This window comes from Thamnophis elegans, chromosome 11 (genome assembly GCF_009769535.1).
Source record: "Thamnophis elegans isolate rThaEle1 chromosome 11, rThaEle1.pri, whole genome shotgun sequence".
NCBI lineage: Eukaryota > Metazoa > Chordata > Lepidosauria > Squamata > Colubridae > Thamnophis > Thamnophis elegans.
Window position 1 is genome coordinate 21,728,829 of NC_045551.1, and position 22,897 is coordinate 21,751,725.

The 22,897-nt window shown below is 40.1% G+C and overlaps 1 protein-coding gene across 1 annotated transcript in view; it reads left to right on the forward strand.

Annotated features, from left to right (window-relative positions):
• ACE2 (angiotensin I converting enzyme 2) overlaps positions 1 to 22,116 on the forward strand; it is a 38,736-nt gene extending 16,620 nt beyond the window's left edge. The window contains exons 7-18 of the mRNA XM_032227043.1: positions 659 to 756; positions 2,198 to 2,367; positions 2,983 to 3,209; positions 10,589 to 10,733; positions 13,625 to 13,723; positions 14,061 to 14,183; positions 14,814 to 14,986; positions 15,171 to 15,229; positions 15,994 to 16,094; positions 20,135 to 20,251; positions 21,365 to 21,559; positions 21,861 to 22,116. Coding sequence (XP_032082934.1) covers positions 659 to 756; positions 2,198 to 2,367; positions 2,983 to 3,209; positions 10,589 to 10,733; positions 13,625 to 13,723; positions 14,061 to 14,183; positions 14,814 to 14,986; positions 15,171 to 15,229; positions 15,994 to 16,094; positions 20,135 to 20,251; positions 21,365 to 21,559; positions 21,861 to 21,972 — 1,619 coding nt within the window. The 3' untranslated portion in view covers positions 21,973 to 22,116. The remainder of the gene's footprint in view (positions 1 to 658; positions 757 to 2,197; positions 2,368 to 2,982; positions 3,210 to 10,588; positions 10,734 to 13,624; positions 13,724 to 14,060; positions 14,184 to 14,813; positions 14,987 to 15,170; positions 15,230 to 15,993; positions 16,095 to 20,134; positions 20,252 to 21,364; positions 21,560 to 21,860) is intronic.
• Positions 22,117 to 22,897: the final 781 nt, after the last annotated feature.

Below are 22,897 nucleotides of genomic sequence, written 5' to 3' on the forward strand. Positions count from 1 at the left end.
AGTTTGGGGAAACCAATATAACGTTGTGATGGCATATTTCAAAAGATGATCATGTGATCCCAGGACACTGTGACTGTCATAAATATGAGTCACTTGCCAAATGTCTGAATTTTGTTCATATGACTAAGGGAATGCTGCAATGGTCATAAGTATGAAAAATGGTCATAAGTCACATTTTTCACTCCTGTTGCCATGGTCACTCAGCAAACTGTTGTAAGTCAAGGACTACCTGTACTTTTCAGTTTGGGGAAACCAATATAACGTTGTGATGGCATATTTCTAGCCAGAAGTTTCCTGGTGGTTGGTTTTATTTAAAATATTTTATTTTGTTTAGCTCAGCTCCTTAGCTAGTGTACATCTTCAGCTTTTGGTCAACTTGTTTGATTTCCTGATCATCAAACCAAATGTTAATAAATGCCATATAGAGTTCTTCTCTTAAATGAGCATATGATCCAGATTAATATTTTAGTATTAGAAATAGAAAGATTTTAGTTCTTTAGGCCTGATCTGTATTGTCTACAATTTGTTTTAATGTGAAAATACAGTTCAGCGAACGAAGCTGTACTTGGGAATAAATATAACAAAATCCAGCCATATTTTGCTTTCAGAAACTACTGCATTTTGATTTTATAAGTAATTCCATTTTATTCTATTAAAGGTGACATGTGGGGTAGATTTTGGACAAATTTATATCCTTTAATGGTGCCCTTTCCAAATAAAACAAGCATTGACGTGACTTCTGCTATGGTGACAAAGGTAAGGCACACCAATATAGACAGTAGACTAAATGAGCAATAACCCTTTTGGTATAATTTATACACATTATTTTATACCAAGTTTTTTAAACCTGTCCTCCCCAAAATGTTTAATTATAAAACCAGTCAAGAATAAATGCAGCTAACATTTACATACCTTAATGCTATACTATTACATATTCCACCAAAACAACTCCACATAAAAGTATCAGCAGGCTTGGAGAACTTCAAGATTTGTAGAAGAGTAGTAACATAGTAAGAACTGATGGAGTAAGATATTTTCGAGGGTCTCAGGATCTCCATTTCTTTATATTTTTTGTTTCTTTATGGTCTGCAGACATGGGCTTACCACTTTGACTGATTTCTAGAAAAGTCATTGATTTCCCAAATAAGTGTCAGTATTTCCAGATTGGTATTTTATCAGATGAGCCCAATCTGGATACTGCTCTGGGTATTTTTTTTTTCTGAGTAAAATTTTAAAAAATAATCACAAAAGATGCAGGGTAAAAAGCTAGGTATGCATTATTTCAGCAGCAAGAGAAAATAGACATCACAATTTGCTTAACTGGGTGGAAAGTATTGACCACAACTTCATTGAAGCAGCGACCTGTTACCATGCATCCTAATTGAATAAACCTTCCCTGTCATTTTCTGGGAGGGAAAAAAGAAAATTGTTGGGCTTTGTTCTATTTTAATGTGTGAACTAAGAATTCTAAATAAAAGCTAAAGAAGAGATGGATAGAGAAGCACCTTATCTGTTATCTATTGAATAAACAGTAGGGAAACCATGTGTGTGTGTATGTATATGTGTGTATATATATATATACATATATATATATATGTTTGTTTTTGTAGATTTTCATGGGTGTAGGTGTGCTTGTCTTGTTGTATTCGGATCTTTTCCCATGTAAGATTGAGATTGTTTTGGCAACATTTCGGCGAGTGTCACGTGTGTGTGTGTGTGTGTGTGTATGTATGTGTATGTATGTATGTATGTATATATGTGTATATATATATATATATATATATATATATATATATATATATATATATATATACACACACACACAAGTACATACATACATACATACATACATATATACATATATATACACATACATACATACATACACATACACATACACATACACATACACATACACATACACATACACATACACATACACATATACATATACATATACATATACATACATACTACTCAGCAGAGGCTGCTGAGTTGAGGCTTGGCTATGTCTAATCCAATTTTCTTTGGAAGTTGATTGCCCTCCTAGACCACCAACAATGGCAGAAGACATCTCAGTATCTTCCTTCCTTCATGGCTACCTCTATAGCTAAACATAAGGGACCCTCAGTAACTTGGGTATGGGGTTTGTTAGGCTTACAAACTGTTAGGTGATGTAAAAATCAATCTTTTTCAGAAATGGACCGTAAACTCAATATTTAAAGCTGCTGAACAATTTTTCACCTCAATTGGTCTTTTCCCTATGACTGATAATTTCTGGAATAATTCTATGCTTGAGGAACCTAAAGATGGAAGGAAAGTTGTTTGCCATCCTACAGCTTGGGATATGGGGAAAAAAGACTACAGGTACCAAAAGCTTATTTCTACTCAGTCACAGAGTTTCCATCCATTTTCTGTAAGTAAAAGTACAAAGTGGTAATTCCAGATATAACAGCAAGCAGCAAAGTTAAGATATCCAGTTTCATAATCTGGATAGATTTAGCAATAAAACCGATTGCATGATAAAATCAACCTATCAGTACCGTATATACCAGAACACTACTGGGAGTATAGATGAGATAAATATTTTACAATCTGCAATTTGTTCATTAAATGTTAAGTATCTGATATGTAAACTTATTCTGCTCCAGTTTGTAAATTTATATATCTAATTATATCTGAATTCAACAGTTCCAAATAAGAGAGCTAATCCCTATAAATTGATGATTGACTCTGTTCCGTTATCTTGTCTGGGTTACCATTATAATAAGATTGAAGGAATGATGTTTCATCTTTATCTCAGGAATTACCATGGTAGGATATCACTCAATTAAACCAGAAATCCACATTCCTCATAAATTGGGTATACGGTTAATTTAGAAACATAAGCTAAGTGCATAAAAGACCACACCATTTTTAGCAACTATGTCAAAGTGCCATTCAAACTATCATAATCTCTGCCTGAATTGTATTCATTGGCAGGATTAAGATGTGCACAAAAATAAATATGGAGGACTTCCTGACAGCACACCATGAGATGGGCCATATTGAATATGACATGGCCTATTCTGATCAACCTTTCCTACTAAGAAATGGGGCCAATGAAGGATTCCATGAAGCTGTTGGAGAGATCATGTCACTTTCTGCAGCCACTCCAAAGTATCTGAAATCCCTTGGCTTACTAGAACATACTTTTCAAGAAGATACAGGTGAGATGTCAGAGCATGCTGCCAGGTATTACCAGTTTAAGAACTAAAATTGTAAAAATGTTATTATTGTACAGAGTGGTAAGAGAAATTGGTGAAGATGAAAGAGCAGGTAGTGAAATTATGTAGTTAGCATTGTTTCTTTGGGGAGTTATTTGAAAAAAAAACCTAGATAACTTCTACCAATAAAACTCCTACTTTCAGTTATAAGGGACAATAGAAACTTTGCAAACAATTACTTCGTATAATACCATTTTTATTTCTAGGATTGCTGTTCTGCCTCGGGCGGGGTAGGCTTGCTCAGGGCATGCAGTTAACTCCACGCTTAAGAATCTATTTCAGATCAAGTTTATTATCAGGCATTCTTAATAGCAAAACTTACAGTTCAGTGTTAAGATACTTCTGATTTTCCATAATCTGTCCCATCATGTGGTGTAAAAAGATTATGATTTTACTCCCATGCTGAGCGGAGATACACACTACTATTCTGGTTCACAAAGGCATTCAAACTGACTGGCTATAAACTTTGCACGCAGGCAAAATGTCCCAGTGGCCAATCAGAAACACATGTTATGGAACTACATTTCCCATAAAACAGTCTCTGCCTACATTTCCCATGAGGTAGTTTCTTAAAGGAGACAGTTCTTAATTCCTACACTAGCTATATACTGCTGGGGCAGCAGACTCCCCGCCTGGAATTATAAATTCCACTATCAACTAACTTTTAATTACAGGCAGACAAAGGCATGGCATAAAACAATGCAAACTTGATTATCTAATTAACTAAGATAAACAAAGACATAACATCAATATGCAAACCTAACTAACTATTTAACTGAGTTATTCAAAAGCATAGCATCAAACAGTGCAAACAATGAAGTAAACGCAAGGCATACAAAACTTGAGGTTTAATTTTCTAGTTCAGTCTTTTGTAGCAGCAGTACTAGGTCAGTGATTGATCTGGTGTAGAGCTGCTTGGTGGAAGTCTGCTGGTCATGACCTGACTCCAGCGGCTTTGTGACTTGAACTTTCATTTGGCGAACTAGTTCATCATCACTGGGTAGGACTCGGTGCACAACTCCCATAGGCCATGAGTTATGATGGACATAAGTTCCTTAGGCCATGAGTTCCAAAACATGTCTTTGGGAATGAAGTTGCCTGCTGGTGATGGCCAGTCACCTGTCTTCAGGGTCAGCAAGGTGGCTGGGGTGAGGACAGTTGCGTTTTCAGGACCCGAAGACTCTGGAACCAAAGATTGAGTGTTGATGATAGCTGCTACCTCTGCCATGAGGATAGTAAGGGCAATAACTGCTAAGCCCAACATGAGAGGTCTCCATCTGGAGAAGCGTTTGAAGCGAGCTGGCTCTCGGAATGGTTGAGAGGTACTTATGGTGCTAGTTTCACCTTTTCCATGATGAAACCGATGTGAACGTTGTTCTCCCCGCCGTAGACTCTGATGTATCCTATGGCTGTTATTGCTTTTGTTGTGGTGACAGGCAAGATGGGAACATACATGCGCTGCACAGGAACACTTTGGCGACAACTCAGGGGGGCACGCCACATCTCCCATTCTTGCTTCAGTTGGTTGTGCTGTTTGACACTGGATTACATAAAATGTAGGTAGTTTTGATGGTCCTCTCTGACAAGGAATAAGTAGAACATCTACTGGGCTAGCCATGATGGCTATGGCTTCCTTTCTGAAGTGAATGAGCATGCTGACCAGACTGTTTGTGAGGTCAGGTCCTGTGAGAAGGACCTTGGTCAGAGGGAGACCTCGGAATTGTATGCTGGCATTGAAGACTACTCAAATCTGGCCTGGCTTTTGTGGGTGGTACACCCCAAAGGATGGCAGGTACCAGCATTCCTCATCATTTCTCAGAGGTGGAGCAAGTTCTGCATGTCCATTCTGGACACCTTGTCTAGGAACTCCACTAAATGAGTTTTCATTTTGGGCTTCTCAGATTGAAGAGGCAAGAGAGAGGTTGCTCATGGTTGTTTGGAAGACGCTGCCTGCGTATGCGGAAGGGTAGTGGAGTCATCCAATTCTTGGTAGCTTGCTGTTGAAGTTCCTTGTCCATGAGCCTCAGAAATTCTTTGTTTTCTATTAACAAGGCCAAGTCATTGTCTTCTTTGCTGGTCTGGAACACTGTTGCTCCTAAAACTGGTTTGACTGTTGAAGTCGTGAAATGTTCTTGACACGGTCTTGAGTGGGATGTTGTCCCATTAATGAGAGTGGAGGTTGCGTGTGACTGCTGAGATGAAGCCTGCGAATGTCGAGACACCTCAGACATGGCTTTTGTGCCCAATGTGTCCTTGGGACTAGATGGGAATGCTTTTTTAGAAACCTGAGAGGAAGTCACATGCTGAGATGTTGCATGCGAAAGATAAGACACCTTGGACTCGGCCTTCTTTTCCAGGACAGTCTCCCTCTTCAGACTGGTTTGGATAAGGTCTTTGTTACATTGAAACTCCTTTGTACATTGTTTAATGTCTGAATGTGCAGCATCCTTCTGGAGTTCTTCATCATCATTTAGATGTAGCTGGATGTCATTGAGGCGGTCCTCATAAACTATCAATTTGTGAAGTGCTTATTCATGTCATTGTCTAATGAACGGAGGTGTTTGGAGGATAACTCGTCTTTGAGTTTGTCGAAGAGTTGCTGCAACTTCTTTCAGCAATTCTTTCGCTTTTGATATAGCCTGTCCCAATCCTCCAAGAGGTTTGACTGTTTAATCTGCGTAGGCTTTCTATGCTGCCTTAAGTCATAAGCTATCTGAGGTGCTTCTGCCTTTTCTGACAGTTGGACATCCAATTCTGAGTCTGTGTTGGATTCAGGTATGGGGTTCGGCATGTCTGATCCTTCTGCCATGGCTGGAGAAGATTCTATAACTAGGACTAGCTCAGAAAGTTTCTTGAATGTGTTATGAATTCTTTGAGTTCAATTCACTTGTCAGCCACTAAGGTGCATTGCAAAACTTTGTAGATGCAGGCGCAGTTCACTTGTCGGCCACTAGGGTGCATTGTAAGGCTTTGTAGATGCAGGGGCAGTTTGCTTGTCAGCCACTAGGGTGTGTTGCAAGGCTTTGTAGATGCAGGTGCAGTTCACTTGTTTGTCACTAGGGTGCATTGCAAAACTTTGTAGATACAGGTGCAGATCACTGATCGGCCACTAGGCTGCATTGCAAAACTTTGGAGATGAAGGTGCAGTTCATGTGCCAGCCACTAGGGTACGTTGCAAGTGTTGGTTAAAATACTGGACTGTAGTTTGTAGAGGAGCCACTAGAGGGCACTGCTTGTGCCTACTGTTTGGAGTGATTGGAAATGGCATTTTCCTTGCTGAGGTTTGTCAAGCTAACTCTCAGTTCTGGAATTCCTAAGGGTCTTTACCTGAACTTGGAACCTGTCTTGGACTTGGCTAGCTTGGTACCTCCTAAAGGGGTTGAGCCTTTCCCAATAATTCATAAACAATAGTAACAAATCAACAAGAACATACCTTAATCTCTTCAGCTGAACTGCATAAGAGCTGAGGTGGCGCAGTGGTTAAATGCAGCACTGCAGGCTACTTCAGCTGACTGCAGTTCGGCTGTTCAAATCTCACCGGCTCAGGGTTGACTCAGCCTTCCATCCTTCCGAGGTGGGTAAAATGAGGACCCGGATTGTTGTTGGGGGCAAAATGCTGACTCTGTAAACTGCTTAGAGAGGGCTGAAAGCCCTATGAAGCGGTATATAACTCTAACTGCTATTGCTATTGCTATTGCTATTGCATCTGCCTTATGGTCCTTTGGCTGCCCAAAGACTTTGCACAAACAAAGTAAGGATGCTGGGATGGTTGGGGCCTCTTTATTGCCCCTCATTGCCAGGACAACTTATCAATAAAGTTCAAAGGATTTGGGAGGTCGGAACTGGACTAGCTGACCTTTTTCTTATTCAAATTTCATTTTCATGGAGACCATTCCATGAGGCTTTTACAACCACTTAAGGCAGTGGGTCTCAACCTTCCTAATGCTGCGACCCTTTAATACAGTTCCTCATGACCCCCAACCATAAGATTATTTTATGTTTTCCAATTTTTTTGAAAATATGTGTTTTCCAATGGTCTTAGGCGACCCCTGTGAAAGGATCGTTTGATCCACAAAGGGGTCCCGACCCACAGGTTGAGAACCACTGACTTAAGAAATGAAGCTTGGATCTGCTTTGATTCACTGCAACAGGTTTCTCTTTTTTGTTAGGTTTGGAAGGAGGAGGGGTTGCTTTATCATGCGATTCCTGGGTCCCCTCCCCTGGAGCTCAATTAGATGGAAACAAAGTTGATCTTGCTTTTGAACAAGGAGAGAGGGGAAACATGCTTTTCTAACTTTGCAGGGTCTGCTTTCTTAGTATATTAGAGGAGAAACAAGAGTCTAGCCTGCGAGCACTCTTCCACAAACAAAAACAGGCTTTTCAGAGCAGATTGAGCCAGCCAGGTTGTAGAGACTGCTTTTCTCATGCAACTCTTGGCCCCCTTTTAGCACATTTTCTTAATCACAACAAAGTCCTTCACCTCAGGAGAGTTAATCAGCCTTTCTCACTGAAACTAGCAGCATTCTTATAGGATTTCTCTCTTTGCTCCAAGAGGGCAAATCCCCTCAGCTGTTCTCTGAGGGGGGAATCCCCTCAGCTGTTCTCAATTAAAATGCAAATGGAGTTTGGGATTCAACTTCAACGTCTTTTTTATTCGATGGGAGCTCAAATAACACCATCTTTTTACTGCTCTGCCTCAGGCAGTGTAGGCTTGCTTGGGGCATGCAGTTAACTCCATGCTTAGGAATCTCTTTCAGATTCATTATCAGGCATTCTTAATAGCAAAACTTACAGTTGAGTGCTAAGCAGTGACGTGCGGTGACGGTTATGGCTGGTGAGGCAAAAAGAAAGAAAGCAGCTTTTGGCCCCTGTCAAGAAAGAGGCTTTTGGACGCTCCCGGCAGTATGTCCGCCATACACATACACACACACACACACACACACACACACACACACACACACACACCAAAGAATCCCAGACAGACACACAAGCAGCTTCCCCACTGTGTTCTTAACCGACAGCGGGCAAAGGGAATAGAGAGAGGCGGCGGTGAGGCTACCTTTTGCGGGAAGAGCAGGAGCTTCGCCAACCGCGGAAAGGTGCCCTGGGACTGGGATCCAAGGTGCGCTTAACTAGGTGAGAAACTTGTGTGGACCCGCCGGGACATGGGAACTGAGGAAAAGACTGGAGAGGAGGGGCATGTGGAGAAGAAGAAGCGTGCCGAGCTGTCATTGGGGCTGCTGAAGCTTGTGAGGGAGTGGAAGATCCCAGGGCTGCGGACGCGGGGCTTTGATCTGGTGATTCTGGGATCACGGCACTTTTTTCCTCAGCCCTGAACTGGGTTTGATTCCCAGAATGCCTCTTGATCGGCTGAAGAGAATGTGATCCAAAAAGGAAAGGAAAGTGTCTGAATTAGGACAGGCAAAGATGAGAATTCCCACTTGAGGGAAACCCGGTGGGTTTAAATTGAAGTTCGCCTGTTCTTCGTGGCAGCTGCCCTTAATTAGGGATCCCATCTAATTCAAAAGATCTTAATCCATTAATTGGTGGATTCAGGGCTGAGGAAAAAAGCGCCGCTGATCCCAGAATCCCCAGATCAAAGCCCCACGTCCGCAGCCCTGGGATCCTCCGCTCCTTCGCAAGCTTCAGCAGCCCTGATGACAGCTCAGCATGCTTCTTCTTCTCCGCATGCCCCCCTCCCCTCCATTCTTTTCCTCAGTTTCCACAACCTGGCGGGTCTGCACAAGTTCCTTGCCTAGTTAAGCATGCCTTGGATCCCAGCCCGAGGCACCTTTCCGTGATTGGCGAAGCTCCTGCTCTCCCCGCAAAAGGCAGCCTCGCCGCCGCCTCTCTCTATTCCCTTTGCCCACTGTCGGTTAAGAACAAAGCCCATGGTGGGGAAGCTGCTTGTTTGTATGTCTGGGATTCTTTGGTGTGTGTGTGTGTGTGTGTGTGTGTGTGTGTGTGTGTGTGTGTGGCAGACATAGCGCCAGGAGCAGCCAAAAGCCTCTTTCTTGGCAGTGCTTTCAAGAAAGAGGCTTTTGCTGTTCCACCTCTAATGGCGGACATACTGCCAGAGCGGCCAAAAGCCTTTTTCTTGAAAGTGCTGTCAAGAAAGAGGCTTTTGGCTGCTCCAGTGATATGTTCACCATACACACACACAACCCCCAAAGAATCCCAGACAGACAAACAAGCAGCTTCCCCACTGTGGGCTTTGTTCTTAACGGACAGCGGGCAAAGGGAATAGACAGAGGCAGCGGCGAGGCTGCCTTTTGCGGGTAGAGCAGGAGCTTTGCCAAATGTGGAAAGGTGCCCCAGGGCTGGGAAATAAAGTGCCAGCCCACGCTCTAGCAGAGGCAGGTAAAACACACACACACACACACACACACACACACACACACACACATTACTTATAATAATACAAATTACAATTACTTACAAATTACAATAATTTTGAATTCCCCCCCCCTCCCTCTGACCCACATACCTTTTCCAGCTGTGTCACAGAGGATTTCAACTCTCCTCTTGTCTGCCATGGTGAAAATGTAAAAAATGTAAAAAGAAAAAGGCAAGAGCTGCTGCTGCCAGAGTCTCCAATGGATGACTCTGCTTAACTGTTTAAAAAAAGCCTCTAAAAAAAGTGCCCTCTTCAGGAGGAGGTGAGAGAACCACGTCCCTCCTCTACATAAGGAATTTTTTGCCTTTTAACCCTTGCTTAACTCTGCTCAAGTAATCATAAAGATAGACTAAAGGAGGCACGTGGGTCTCTCGCCTCCTCCTGCAGAGGGCACTTTTTAAAGAGGCTTTTTTAAACAGTTAAGCACTAACCAGAGCCATCCACTGTGACTCTGGCAGCAACTACCTCAGCCTTTTTCCTTTTAATTTTTTTTCTTTTCATGATGACAGTGGTGAGGCCCTGCCTCCCCTGCCTCCCCTGACTGCACATCACTGGTGTTAAGATACTTCTGACTTTCCATAATCTGCTCCATCACGTGGTGTAAAAAGATGATGATTTTACTCCCATGCTGAGTGGAGATACACACTACTATTCCGGTTCACAAAGGCATTCAAACTGACCGGCTATAAACTTTGCATCCGGGCAAAATGTCCCAGTGGCCAATCAGAAACATAGATGTGATCACATGTTATGGAACTACATTTCCCATAAGGCAGTCTCTTCCTACATTTCCCATGAGGTAGTTTCTTAAAGGAGACAGTTCTTAATTCCTACATTAGCTATATACTGCTGGGGCAGCACAATTGCAATTTCAACAACACAGAATTTCTACTTAATCCTTTCAATCAATTTTGTTCTTTTTCAGAAACAGATATCAATTTTCTGCTCAAACAGGCACTGACTATTGTTGGAACAATGCCTTTCACGTACATGCTAGAGAAATGGCGATGGATGGTATTTGCTGAGCAAATCCCCAAAGATCAATGGATGAAGAAATGGTGGGAAATGAAGTAAGTAAAAGACACAACTATAGAAAAATATGAAAAATCTCTGGAATGGTGAAATGTTTCAGCTCAGTAAATATTTATTATTAGTAAAGAGTAATGGAAAGAGAACTTATTAAAAATTCATTTATTCTCTATTTCATTATCAAGTTTATGGTACATTTGCCAAGACATGCTCTCCTGACAAAATGCTCTTATTATAGAGAACAATAAAAAGGGGGATAGAAAACCAATCAATTGATGTCTCAAATACCTTATGATGATAGCCCTGAAATTTAATACTGTTTTGGGGTAAAATAGATATATTGAGTCTTTGTTTGACTGTTAATTCATCCTGGCACTCCTTGAGGCTTTGGTCCGTCTCCTCCTCAAGAAGCTATTGCTGATCCCACCACAATTTTCATCCAGTATTTAACTTTTCTTTCTGAGGGAAGGTTGTGGAGAAGGTGGTTGTACAGCAGCTTCAGCAGACCCTGGATGAAGTGGATTATTTGAACCCATTTCAATCAGGCTTCAGGCCTAGTAATGGAGTGAAAACAGCATTGGTCATGCTTTTGCATGATTTTCTAGTAGCAGTAGGACTTGGGTAATTTATCTGTCCTTGCTCTCCTTTACTTCTTGGCTGCCTTTGATACCAGAGAACATGTGGTTGTTTTCCTTCCTATAAGAATACTGCTAGTCAATGTTAATTAGGAGTCAGAAATCCTACCTACAGCCCCTAATATATGCGATGTCACAAGGCTTGGTATTCTCTCCACTCTCGTTTAATATTAGCTGTCACCATGGGTGGGGCTATCATCAGTATGTTCATAATATTAAAATATACATCTCCGCCCCTGGACAATTAAATGATACCATTGATTTTTTGTCCCAGAGTTTGGAAACTGTAGAAGTCTGAATGCGGAACAACAGACTTCAGCTGAACTCTGGCAAAACTGATAAGTGGCTTGGGTTTTGGGGTTTTGGAACTGGGATTTTACCAACTTTGGCTCTGATATGTTGGCCCTACTCCAGATGGAGACATCAGACAGGCCTTCTAGGCTCATGATTCCTGATCAGCTTTCTAGTTGCTCATAGGGAGGCCTTTGTACAACTTCATGTTATGAATCAGTTGTGTCCTTTTTGGACGATGAGGCGCTACTCAAAGTCATTCATGCCCTGATTACTCCAGAATTAATTATTGAAATGCAATCTACATGGAGCTGCCCTTGAGGATTATGTGAAAGCTTCAGCCAGTGCAGAATGTGACTGCATGGACAGTTATGTGTGCCTCTTGGTTGACACATCTTATACTTCTGTTTCATAAATTGTACTAGCTGGCACCTTGTATGCTAGTTTTGACCTTTAAAGTTCTGCATATCATGGGTCCAAGGTATTAGATGGACTGCCATTTCCTGGTCATATCTACCCATCTCATCACACCGCTCTCCCCATGTGGAGTTAGCTCCATCTCTATTAGCATTTGGGAAGGCCTAAAATCTGGTTCTTCTAGCATTTTGGGGATCCCACAAGGAGCCTATGCAATAGTTGTGTTATGTTTATATGGGTGTTCTCCCAAAGCCTTTTATTTACCATACTGATCTCATCTTTATTTATTTTTTAAAAAGATTTTTAATTGTTGTGATATTGTTTTAACTGTTGGTGGGTACACTATCCAGAGTCATGTTTAGTGAAATGTGCAGTCACAGAAATGTATTTATTAAATAAATAAGAAAGTAAAGAATTATTAAAAAGGGCCATTCTGTGGTTTCTGGCGATGTCACATTGACATATCTCCTCCTGTGCTTGGAGAGTTAAAAAGAAGGTGTCAGACTGGCCCCAGCTACTTCCTATAAAAGTTTTACTCCATAAATTTTGATCCATAAGTTTTAGATAAAAGGTACTTTTACTAGAGATGCTGGGTGCAGCGTTGCTGAGGCAAGTGCTGAGGAAAAAACCACATGAAAATCATATATTGAAAGCAATCTCCAGTGCCCAAAGCCCTGCCCACTGGGAGAACAGTCCAATCGGATCTTGTTCCAATGTTTTGGGAACTTGGTGCCTCAGGCACTGTAAATTCCTTTCCCAGGATTGGTGTCCTTGAAGCTCAGCAAATGGGCTTGGTTGGTACCTCTGGTTCCTTTTAGTGTCCATACTCCCCAATTTCCCATAGCATTCTTTCACACCCCCAGCATGCTTCCCCTTTCAGATGCCCCCTCCACCCTGGTTATAGCAGTTGCTAGCAAGCTTCAAAGAAAGTGAAGATGAGCAGCTGACAGAAGGGTCATCCAGCAACAAATAGATGGCTGAGCTGAACCTAAAGGATGAGATGCTGCATCTTTTCTGAAAGATGAATTACTGCAGTAGTTTGAAAACTCAAGAATATACCAGCCTCCGTTATTTTCCCATCACAGGTAGCCATCACAGGTAGCTATCACTTTATCTACTCTGCCCCATTTCCAAGACATAATAACGTTTAACTTATAAAAAGGTGAAAGTAAAACATGACAGAAGAAAACCAAAGTTAGGAACACTGAAAGAGCCCTTTATTCTAAGTCCAAGTTTTAAGCTTAATTCAGGTTCCGTTGTACTTGTCCCTTGTGTGGGTTATACAAAACCAAGTTCTGATTCAGGCTATCATATCATATCATATCATATCATATCATCATATCATAGTTATGTTATATTATGTTATGTTATATTATCAGAAACGTAAATATACTTGAGATGCCTGCCTTGAGGACAATGCTCTTTCTTTTATATGAGGGATTCAGTCAATGTATGTGTAAAACTGGGACAAAAGCTTTTATAATATATTGACATTTTTTTAGCAGTTCAATTCTTAATACAACAAAGTGTCTGACTTTAAATCTTGCTTTCTTCTCAAATACTAATGGAAACATTTCTCTTTTCTGCAGGCGAGAGATAGTCGGGGTTGTGGAGCCATTGCCTCACAACGAAGAATATTGTGACCCTGCTGCTCTATTTCATGTTGCCAATGACTACTCTTTCATAAGGTTTAACTTGTTACTCTTATTTGCTTCTTTATTTTTTACTATTTTTGTTAAAAAGAATTTCAATTTCTTTTTGAATTCCTCAAATTGAAGCACCACTTTAAAACTTTGCACAGCTCTAATCTCTTGATAAAATAATGGTGATATGTGATAAGCAGATAGGCTGAATGAAATATCTTGATGTGATCAGCATTTTAATATAATAAAATTACTTCTATAAAACTAACTTTATAAAATGTTTTATTTATTTAATTTCTATAGCTGCCCAATTTCAGAAAAATGTTGATATTCTTACTGTAATCAGTAAATTGGTTTTATCTTCTCCCTTTCCCTTTTCTAGATATTATACAAGGACCATTTACCAGTTCCAATTTCAAGAGGCACTTTGCCAAGCTGCTGGTCACACAGGGGAACTTTATAAATGTGAGATTTCTCATTCTACAGATGCTGGACACATTTTGAAGTAAGCGAGAACTTGCTTCACAATGTATCATTTGAATAGCTGTAGTGAAATACATTTTTACTGTAGGATCCAGATACTGTTAGTCTACATTTGCTTTAAAAGAAGAAACAGATGATAAGATGAAAATTAGGCCCCTCTCTTCACTGTCAACCCTGTAAGCTTTCAAGTTCCAAACATGCTTGTAAGTTTTCAAGTTCAAAAGATTTAGATTCTGGATGGAGGGAAAGCAAATGCTAACATCCATATGAACCCATAGTCTAAAGGAATCTCTCAATAATCAAGGTATGCAGTTCTCATGGATTTTAGAGATATGTCATATTACCTGGAAACTGATGTTATAATAGCAATTACACAGAGGAAGTTCTGTTCCATATTTTTTTTGTACACTTTTAAGAGTTTTCTGGGTTTCGATGAGATTGCTCTTCACTTTAGCATCAGGCATGCACAACTGAAAATCTGGGCCCTATTCAGCTGTAACAGCTGAATTCTATTATCCTATTCATTCGAGATGTTTACCACAGTCTTTGTTGGTGCTGATTAGAACTCTTCTTGAATTTAGTATGCCTTGTCTTTCCTTAACACAGCGAGTCTGACAAGTGATCAAAATTTCCTATGTCTTTTTAAATACAGGGATATGCTTGCTTTGGGTAGTTCTCAGCCTTGGACAAAAGCTTTAGAAAGTATTACAAAAAGCCAAAAGATGGATGCAACACCATTTCGTCACTACTTTGATCCCTTACTCAAGTGGCTGGAGAAACAGAACAGCAATGAAAATGTTGGTTGGAATGTAAATTGGACTCCATGTAGGTTTTGTTGTATGATGTAATATATGACCCTCTTTTGGGGGGGGAGGCATCCTTGTCTATTGATGCTGCTCTGACCATTTCAGAGAAAGAACTGGGGAAAAATCAGTAGCAATTTGAATTATAAATAAGAATATTTTGAAGTATACATTATTAATTCTATTTTCTCTCTTTTTAAATCTAGATTCTAAGTATGCCATCAAAGTGAGGATCAGCTTGAAAAGAGCACTCGGTGATGATGCAGTAAGTAGATGATGTCATCTTAATTTCATTATTTGGGATTTATTTTAAGTACAATGAAAATAGATCACAATGCAATCCTATGAAGATAGAATATAATTCTCACCTTTAGGCAAACAATAAAGGTATGATGGGGAAAAATAGAGAATCTGTGGAAAATAGAAAAAGTGTGCAGAAGCTTGAATTTTGGTGAACATTGTGTAAAAGATCAGTGCATTTGGAAATCCCTTTGTCAAATATTGAGCTTTCATATAACACACTATTTTTACTTGAGACATTTTTCATTTTCTGGCCAACATCACCAAGATATCTAAATTGAATAATTTTTTGGTCCTACCCTCAGAAACAATAAAGAATAACTGAACAATTCTGTGCTTTTTACAACAGTCTTTCAGTTTTTCAAGACAGTTATTTTATCTTCCTCCTATCAATTTTTGACAAAGAAAAGTTTTTCCTCATTTAATGGTGAAAAAGGACATTGGTACTTACCTGATATGCCTCTTCTAATAGGATGGAGATTATTCACTCGCCCGCGGGGTGGGAGGTGAAGAGAAAATGGGAATCTCTGTAACCAGAGAATAGTTTGGAGGCTGATTGTATTTGTAGAGATCCTAATATTGTATCTGAATTCAATTGTGTGCTCAGTTACATAGATGAAAACGTATATAGAGATATTTCCAGTAAGGCGAAAGTAATTTGAAAACTATTTTCAAGGGGCTGTATCTAAGCATGCAACTGTCAATGTAATTGTCACCTTGAATTTACAGTACAACTGGACTGCGAGTGAAATGTATTTATTTAAATCAACCATCGCCTATGCCATGCAGAAGTACTTTTTAGAAATCAAGAATAAAACAGTGCTGTTTCAGTAAGTATATTTCCTTTTATCTTCAATGGGGATTACTTTTATACTATTTCATGACAATAGTGTCTGCAAGGGGAGATCAAACAAGGCAAAATAACACTCCATTTATGGTGAAGTGCCCTTCAGTTGCACTGCCATGACTTTCATTTTGCCTTTCTTCTCTGAATAAACTATTGATCTCTGATTACACACACACCACACACACACCATACACACACACACACACACACACCACACACCACACATATAGTGTGTATGCGCGTGTTTCATATGAGTATATATTATGTACCCTCACACATTCTAGACTACATTAATCCAGGGCAGAAACAGAATAGTATATGGTAACAGTCATAATATATTCCATAATATATTTAATATAAAAATGTCTAAAAAATAAAAAAAAATCTATTTAAATGTACCAGGTTGCAGTTTGGGGTCAGCATAGCCCCAGGACTTTTCCAGTGCCTAATGGAATGGCTATTGCATGGGATCCCAGGGGTGATGCCATACTTTGATGATGTTTTTATATCAGGAGAGTCAATAGGCCAGTTGATGGAACGCGTGCACGAGACCTTGGGGAGGTTCCAGGAAAAAGGACTCAAAGTAAACCCTAATAAATGCAAAATCGGCGTAAGACAGGTAGAGTTCCTGGGCTACCTAATAGATAGGTCGGGTATCCACCTGACCAACAGCAAGGTGAACGCCATTAAGAACGCTCCCACCCCAAAGAATAAGGCAGAACTACAAGCCTTTTTGGGACTGTTACATTTCTACAGCATTTTTTTACAACAGAAGACCACCATTGCTGAGCCGCTGCACAATCTCCTGGGGAAGATAACACCATGGACTTGGGGACGGAGGGAAGACCAAGCGTTCGCAGCAGCTAAAGACCTCCTCTCATCTGACAGCGTCCTTATTCAATACAACCACACATTGCCGGTCCGGATCACCTGTGATGCTTCCCCTTTCGGAGTTGGGGTGGTCCTCAGCCACCGCTTACCAGATGGAACAGAAGCACCAATAGCATATTATTCAAAGACCCTGTCACCGGCTGAGCGCAACTACAGCCAAATTGATAAAGAGGCCTTGGCCGTGGTGGCAGGAATCAAGCAGTTCCACGAGTACATATACAGAAGACATTTCGAGGTAGTGATCGACCATAAGCCCCTATTAGGATTCTTCGCCGGCAACCAACAGACCCCTCTATACATGTCCCAGAGAATGACCAGATGGGTCATTTTCCTCACTGCGTACCACTGTGAGCTGATCCACCAACCTGACAAAAACATCAGCCACGCCGATGCTCTCAGCCACTGCACACTGCCAGAACTAGTGGAAGACCCCATACCCACCACCCAAGTACTGCTGATCGACATCGACCCAACCAGCCCAGTAACTTCCAGAGATATTGCAGAACACACCCAAAAGGACAAAATATTATGGAAAGTTCTGAACTGGGTGTTGAGGGGGTGGCCACAGGAGAGACTGGGGGAGGAGTACCAGAGTTACCACAGCAAGCAAACCAAACTGTCAATCATAAAAGGCTGTGTGTTGTGGGGAGAAAGGGTCATTGTTCCCCAAAAGCTTTGGAGGAGAGCCATGGACGTGTTACATGTGGGGCACCCTGGGATCATCAGAATGAAGGCATTAGCCCAGAGCTGCATCTGGTGGCCCCAGATGGACATTACCGAGTGAGTGGCCATATGCAAACTCTGCCAGGAATGTAACCAGCGCCACCACGGGCACCCACTCATGAATGGGAAGCAGCCAAGGGACTCTGGTCCCGCATACACATTGATTTTGCAGGGCCAGTAGAAGGACAAACATTCCTAATTGCCGTGGGTGCATACTCCAAATCGCTAGAAGTAATCATTATGCAGACAACCATGGCAGTAGCCACTGTCCAAGCCCTCCGATGACTCTTCGCCACCCAGTCTACCTGACATCCTGGTTTCCGATAACGGCCCACAACTGACAGCCAAGACCATGGAGGCATTCCTCACCCAGCAAGGGATCCAGCACATACTCATCTCTCCTTTCCACCCAGCAAGCAATGGGCAGGTGGAGCAGATGATGAGACTAACCAAGGAAACCCTCACCCAAATGGGCCCAGGGAATTGGCATGAAAAAGTCAACCAGTTCCTCCTCACTCAACACATCACCCCCCCATACGACCACCAACAAGAGCCCAGCGGAGTTGGGCTAATAGGAAGAAGGCTGAGATCGTGACTTGACCGATATCACCCAGACTACCTCATACGGCCCATGCGGGCATTCAACATACAGGACCAGGTATTCACACACAGCTACCTGACCTGGCTGGTGGGCTGAGTCATGGCTGTCACTGGCCCCAAGTCATACCACATTGAGCTGGAGGACGGGCAAATCTGGAGGAGGCATATTGCCCAACTCACACTACCTGGGGGACACCAAGCTGAAGAAACAGGGTGACTGGACTGCGAGTGGACGGCCAGAGCAACCTTCAAAGAACCTGAGATCTCCGCCCTGAGTAGCACGCTCAACTGCTGGCTGGGAAGCAGATGACTGGGAACCAGGTCTACCCAGTGGCCCAACAAGAGAACTACACACCGGCCCAACAAGGGAACTACACGCCAACCCAGCTGCAACCACTTATCTGGGATTGAGGGCGTCCAGCAGGAAGCGATGGTCTTGGAAGCCGAAGGAACTAGGCCGGAATTCGACTCGCAGGCCGAGGAGCTCCAGAAGGTTCCTTCCCAGGAAGCTGGAGGAACAGCAGATTTGACTGCTGCAGCCGAGATCCCGGGGACAAGTGAACTGCGCAGGTCCAGCAGGAAGTTGGCGCGCCCTGCCTACCTGGAGGTCTACATCACATACGTTGACGGGGGATTGGACACTGTTCATTCTAGGGGGGAGGTGTGTTACGTCTGTATGTACGTCAGAAATCTACATCAGTTTTCATGCTTGCTGCGGATTGGCTAGAATCTACATAAGATGTCATACTCGCCACGGATTGGCTGTCCCAACTGCAAGAAATTTGAACTGCTGTCATTGGCTGGCTTGTTTGCCTGGAGCTCCTTAAAGGGTGAATTCTGGCAGCCCAGCCGGCAGAGCGAAGTCACATTTTGCTGGAAATAAAAAGTGCTGAAATCACTAGCTACTCTCACCTGCTGCATTCGCACTGATCTAACAAGTGTAATAGTGTAATAGATGGGATTAGCTTTAATTGTAAATGCTTAATTAATTAAATACTTTATTAATTATAGAAATTCTATTTCTGTTTGAAAACAGGAGAGAAAAAGTAATTTCTCTTCGCCTACAATCCCAGTTGAGCTCTATTTTCCATACTCCTAGAACACAGGAATCAATCTCATAGCATCATGATGCTGTCATATGTTTAGCGACATTTTTCCCATTCACAGAACTGGGGTGGTCATGGCTTGTGCTGGATGCTTCAGGCCTGCAGACCGCCAGTTTGACATCCTTGTCCTAGAATGTTTCATATGGCTCACCTGAGCAATGGAAAAAGAGGGAGAAAGGAGAAAAGGAAAAGAAGGAAAGTGGGAAATATTGTCAAGAAAATAGAATATATAGATAATAGAAAACATTATTTTTCTCATTTATTTTCTCATTATTATCTATTATAATAGAAGGATATAGAGGGAAATATCTGATATGAAAATACATATGATTCGGACAAGATGTTGCTTTACTCTTTCTAATAATTTGTGTAAGGCTGCCAGAAGTATAGACTCAAATAATTTGATCCTGAAGGAAAAAAATCGTATTTTCTATGTAAAGAATATTAAGTTAATTTTAGTTATTGGTGTCCATTTATTTAGATATTTCATAAGAAGATTAAATATGTATTTTTTGGATTATTTGAGCTCTTTTTCCACCTTTTTGCATATATAAATAAATATTATGTAGTCAGTGTTTGCAATCGACATATTCTAATGACAATGGGAGGGATCCCTTTGTTGGCATATAATTTGGATCAAATATTAACACAGATAGTTCTAAGCCTGAATATTTCTAATCAATATAAATTTCTCTCCCACCAGAACAGATAATGTCCATGTGAGTCCTGTGACAGAGAGGATCTCCTTTTATTTTACAGTCAGCATGCCAACAAATATTTCAGAATTGGTTCCTAAATCTGAAGTGGAAGAAGCAATCAGGTGAAACTTTGGATAAATAAATAAATCAATAGGGTCAGGGTGATTTGTACTTGGATGGGATATCTTTAGGGAATATCAGGACTATACATTTAAGATTGTTAAGTCAAAAAACATCCCAGAAGAATCATGGTAGTAAACTACTTCCGTGTTGTTTTCAAGGAAACCTATGGATGTATTCATGATGTCATCAGTCAAAACGCAACAACTTTCTAAATGCAGGAAAATAGAGTAAAGATTGTATGAGTAATTTGAAAAAATGGCATACAGGCAACATTAAATTATCTTGCTTTGTGCGTATAATCAAGCTCAGAATGGGAAAGCCACATAATGTTGATGTTAATAAGTTGATCAACATCATTGGTGTATGGATATACATACACCATACATACATATAACATACAAAACATGGTTTTTTTTCAGAGTGAAATAAGAATGAGAAAATCAACAAAAATAGCCTATTTCCAGTGTTGAGTCATGTATATAATAATTATCATCTTATATATTGTGATAATAGAACAACAGAATGCAGTCTAATGGCATTACATTTTAATACTAAGATCAGATCTAATCTAACAAATTTCTTCTTGTAATTCATTAAATATTGAAATTTGATAGCAATACCTACTACATATCAACATCCACCCTCCAAATTCAATAGAGCAAATAGATCAAAGTATGTTCACATTGTACTGAACTATCAGACTGCAATCACATATAAATTTAGGTAAATAAATTATAATGAATGTGACATACGACTGAAAAATAAAAACTGAATTACAAGGCAAACAAAATAAGAATGTCTTCTACCACTTTAGAATAGTTTAAAAGTCTAAAACATTTAAATATACTACAGTGTCAGGAAAGATGAAAATTGTCAATGGGGTCTCCATAAATAGTGAATGTATAACTTTTTATTTATTGATAAAATGTAAAAGGCCAAACTAAACAGCAGAAATTCTGAGAGAGAGAAAGGAGGGAGGGAGGGAGGAAGGAAGGAAGGACATCTAATACTTGTTATACATATCACTGCAGGTTCACTTTACAATTGCAAAATAAACACTTTAGTAGAATGCCTAGAAATATTTTAAAGAAAATTTCCAACTTAATTTACAGTCTGTCTCGGGACCGAATCAATGAAGCTTTCAGACTGACTGATCAAACTTTGGAATTTGTTGGCCTCTTACCAACATTGGCACCACCTTATGAATCACCCATAACGGTGTGGCTTGTAGTATTTGGAGTTGTGATTGGTATCGTAGTGATTGGAATCATCACCTTGATCATTATTGGACAGAAAGATCGAAAAAAGTAAGTGCTATTTATGGATCTTTAGTCTTAAATCAAGGTTCATTTTGTACAATATATGACAGTGTTTCTCAACCTTGTGAATTTTAAGATAGGTGGACTTCAACTGCCAGAATTCCTCAGCCATCTCCTTTCTCAGTTCATGTATCTCACTGGTATTTTTAACCAATACCTACCATGTCTCAAATGCTTGTCAAGACTGATATTAAGCAGAAGTTTACTGGAAAAACACTGTATTTTCTGTGCACATGCTGATAGTTTTTAAATAGTTAAATACTAATCAATGTATTATTTTTATGTGCAGGAAAAAGCAGGCAGCAAAAACTGATGCCATTGAAACTGCTGCCATTCATGAAGATTGTGGACAAAGCAATTCAACATTTCAACTTGATGAAGCTGCCACAACAACTTTCTAAAAAGCAACCAAGTAAATGGACATGCCTACGTATCTTTGCATGTTTGTGACCAACACACTAACATACAAAGGGACACATTAATATAAATAATGCTAAAAATAAAGCCTCTGTAAACCAGAAATGGATTTATGGAGAATGGATGAATTCATGTAAGTCAGTTAATATTCTGCCCCGCCGTTTTTTGTTTTTTGTTTAAATTAACTAAGCAGTTGTGGGTTGCCATTTCTGGCTCAAAACACTTGATAATTTTTTTTTTCAAGAATATACTTCCTATGAAAATATGAAAAATAAAAAATCATGGAAAGAGAGACAGACATTTAAAACAGGGAAGATAGGGATGGATTTTTTTAAGAGTCAAGAACTTTTGTAAACTATTGTAAACCGATACTTTACAATAGAAAAAATAATTTTTTAGAAGTTTTCAATTTTTAACAAAAAAAATCATGGACATGGAGATTGATATTATAGTTGTTATAAACAGTACATGCTCACATATGGAATTACCTGAGACAACAACTTGAAAGCAGCAAAGTAGTTTATTAAAGTATTTGGAAATATGGGTGCAACAAAGGTGAACACAGAACAAAGCATGAAAGTCATCTTATATCCCCTTACACTCATCGCCCCTCCCCTTGTCAGCATAGCATCTTGTTGAAGCGTTTTGTCCAGGAGTCTGCAATCTTAAACACTCAAAGAACTATTTGGACCAGTTTCCCACAGAAAAGAAAACACCCTTTCAACATCTAAAATGAAGATAACACTGTCTATATATATAAGCATAAAGGTATATATATATATATACCTTTATGCATATATATATATATATATATATATATATATATATATATATATATATATATATATATATATATATATATATGTATATATATATATATATGTATATATATATATATGTATATATATA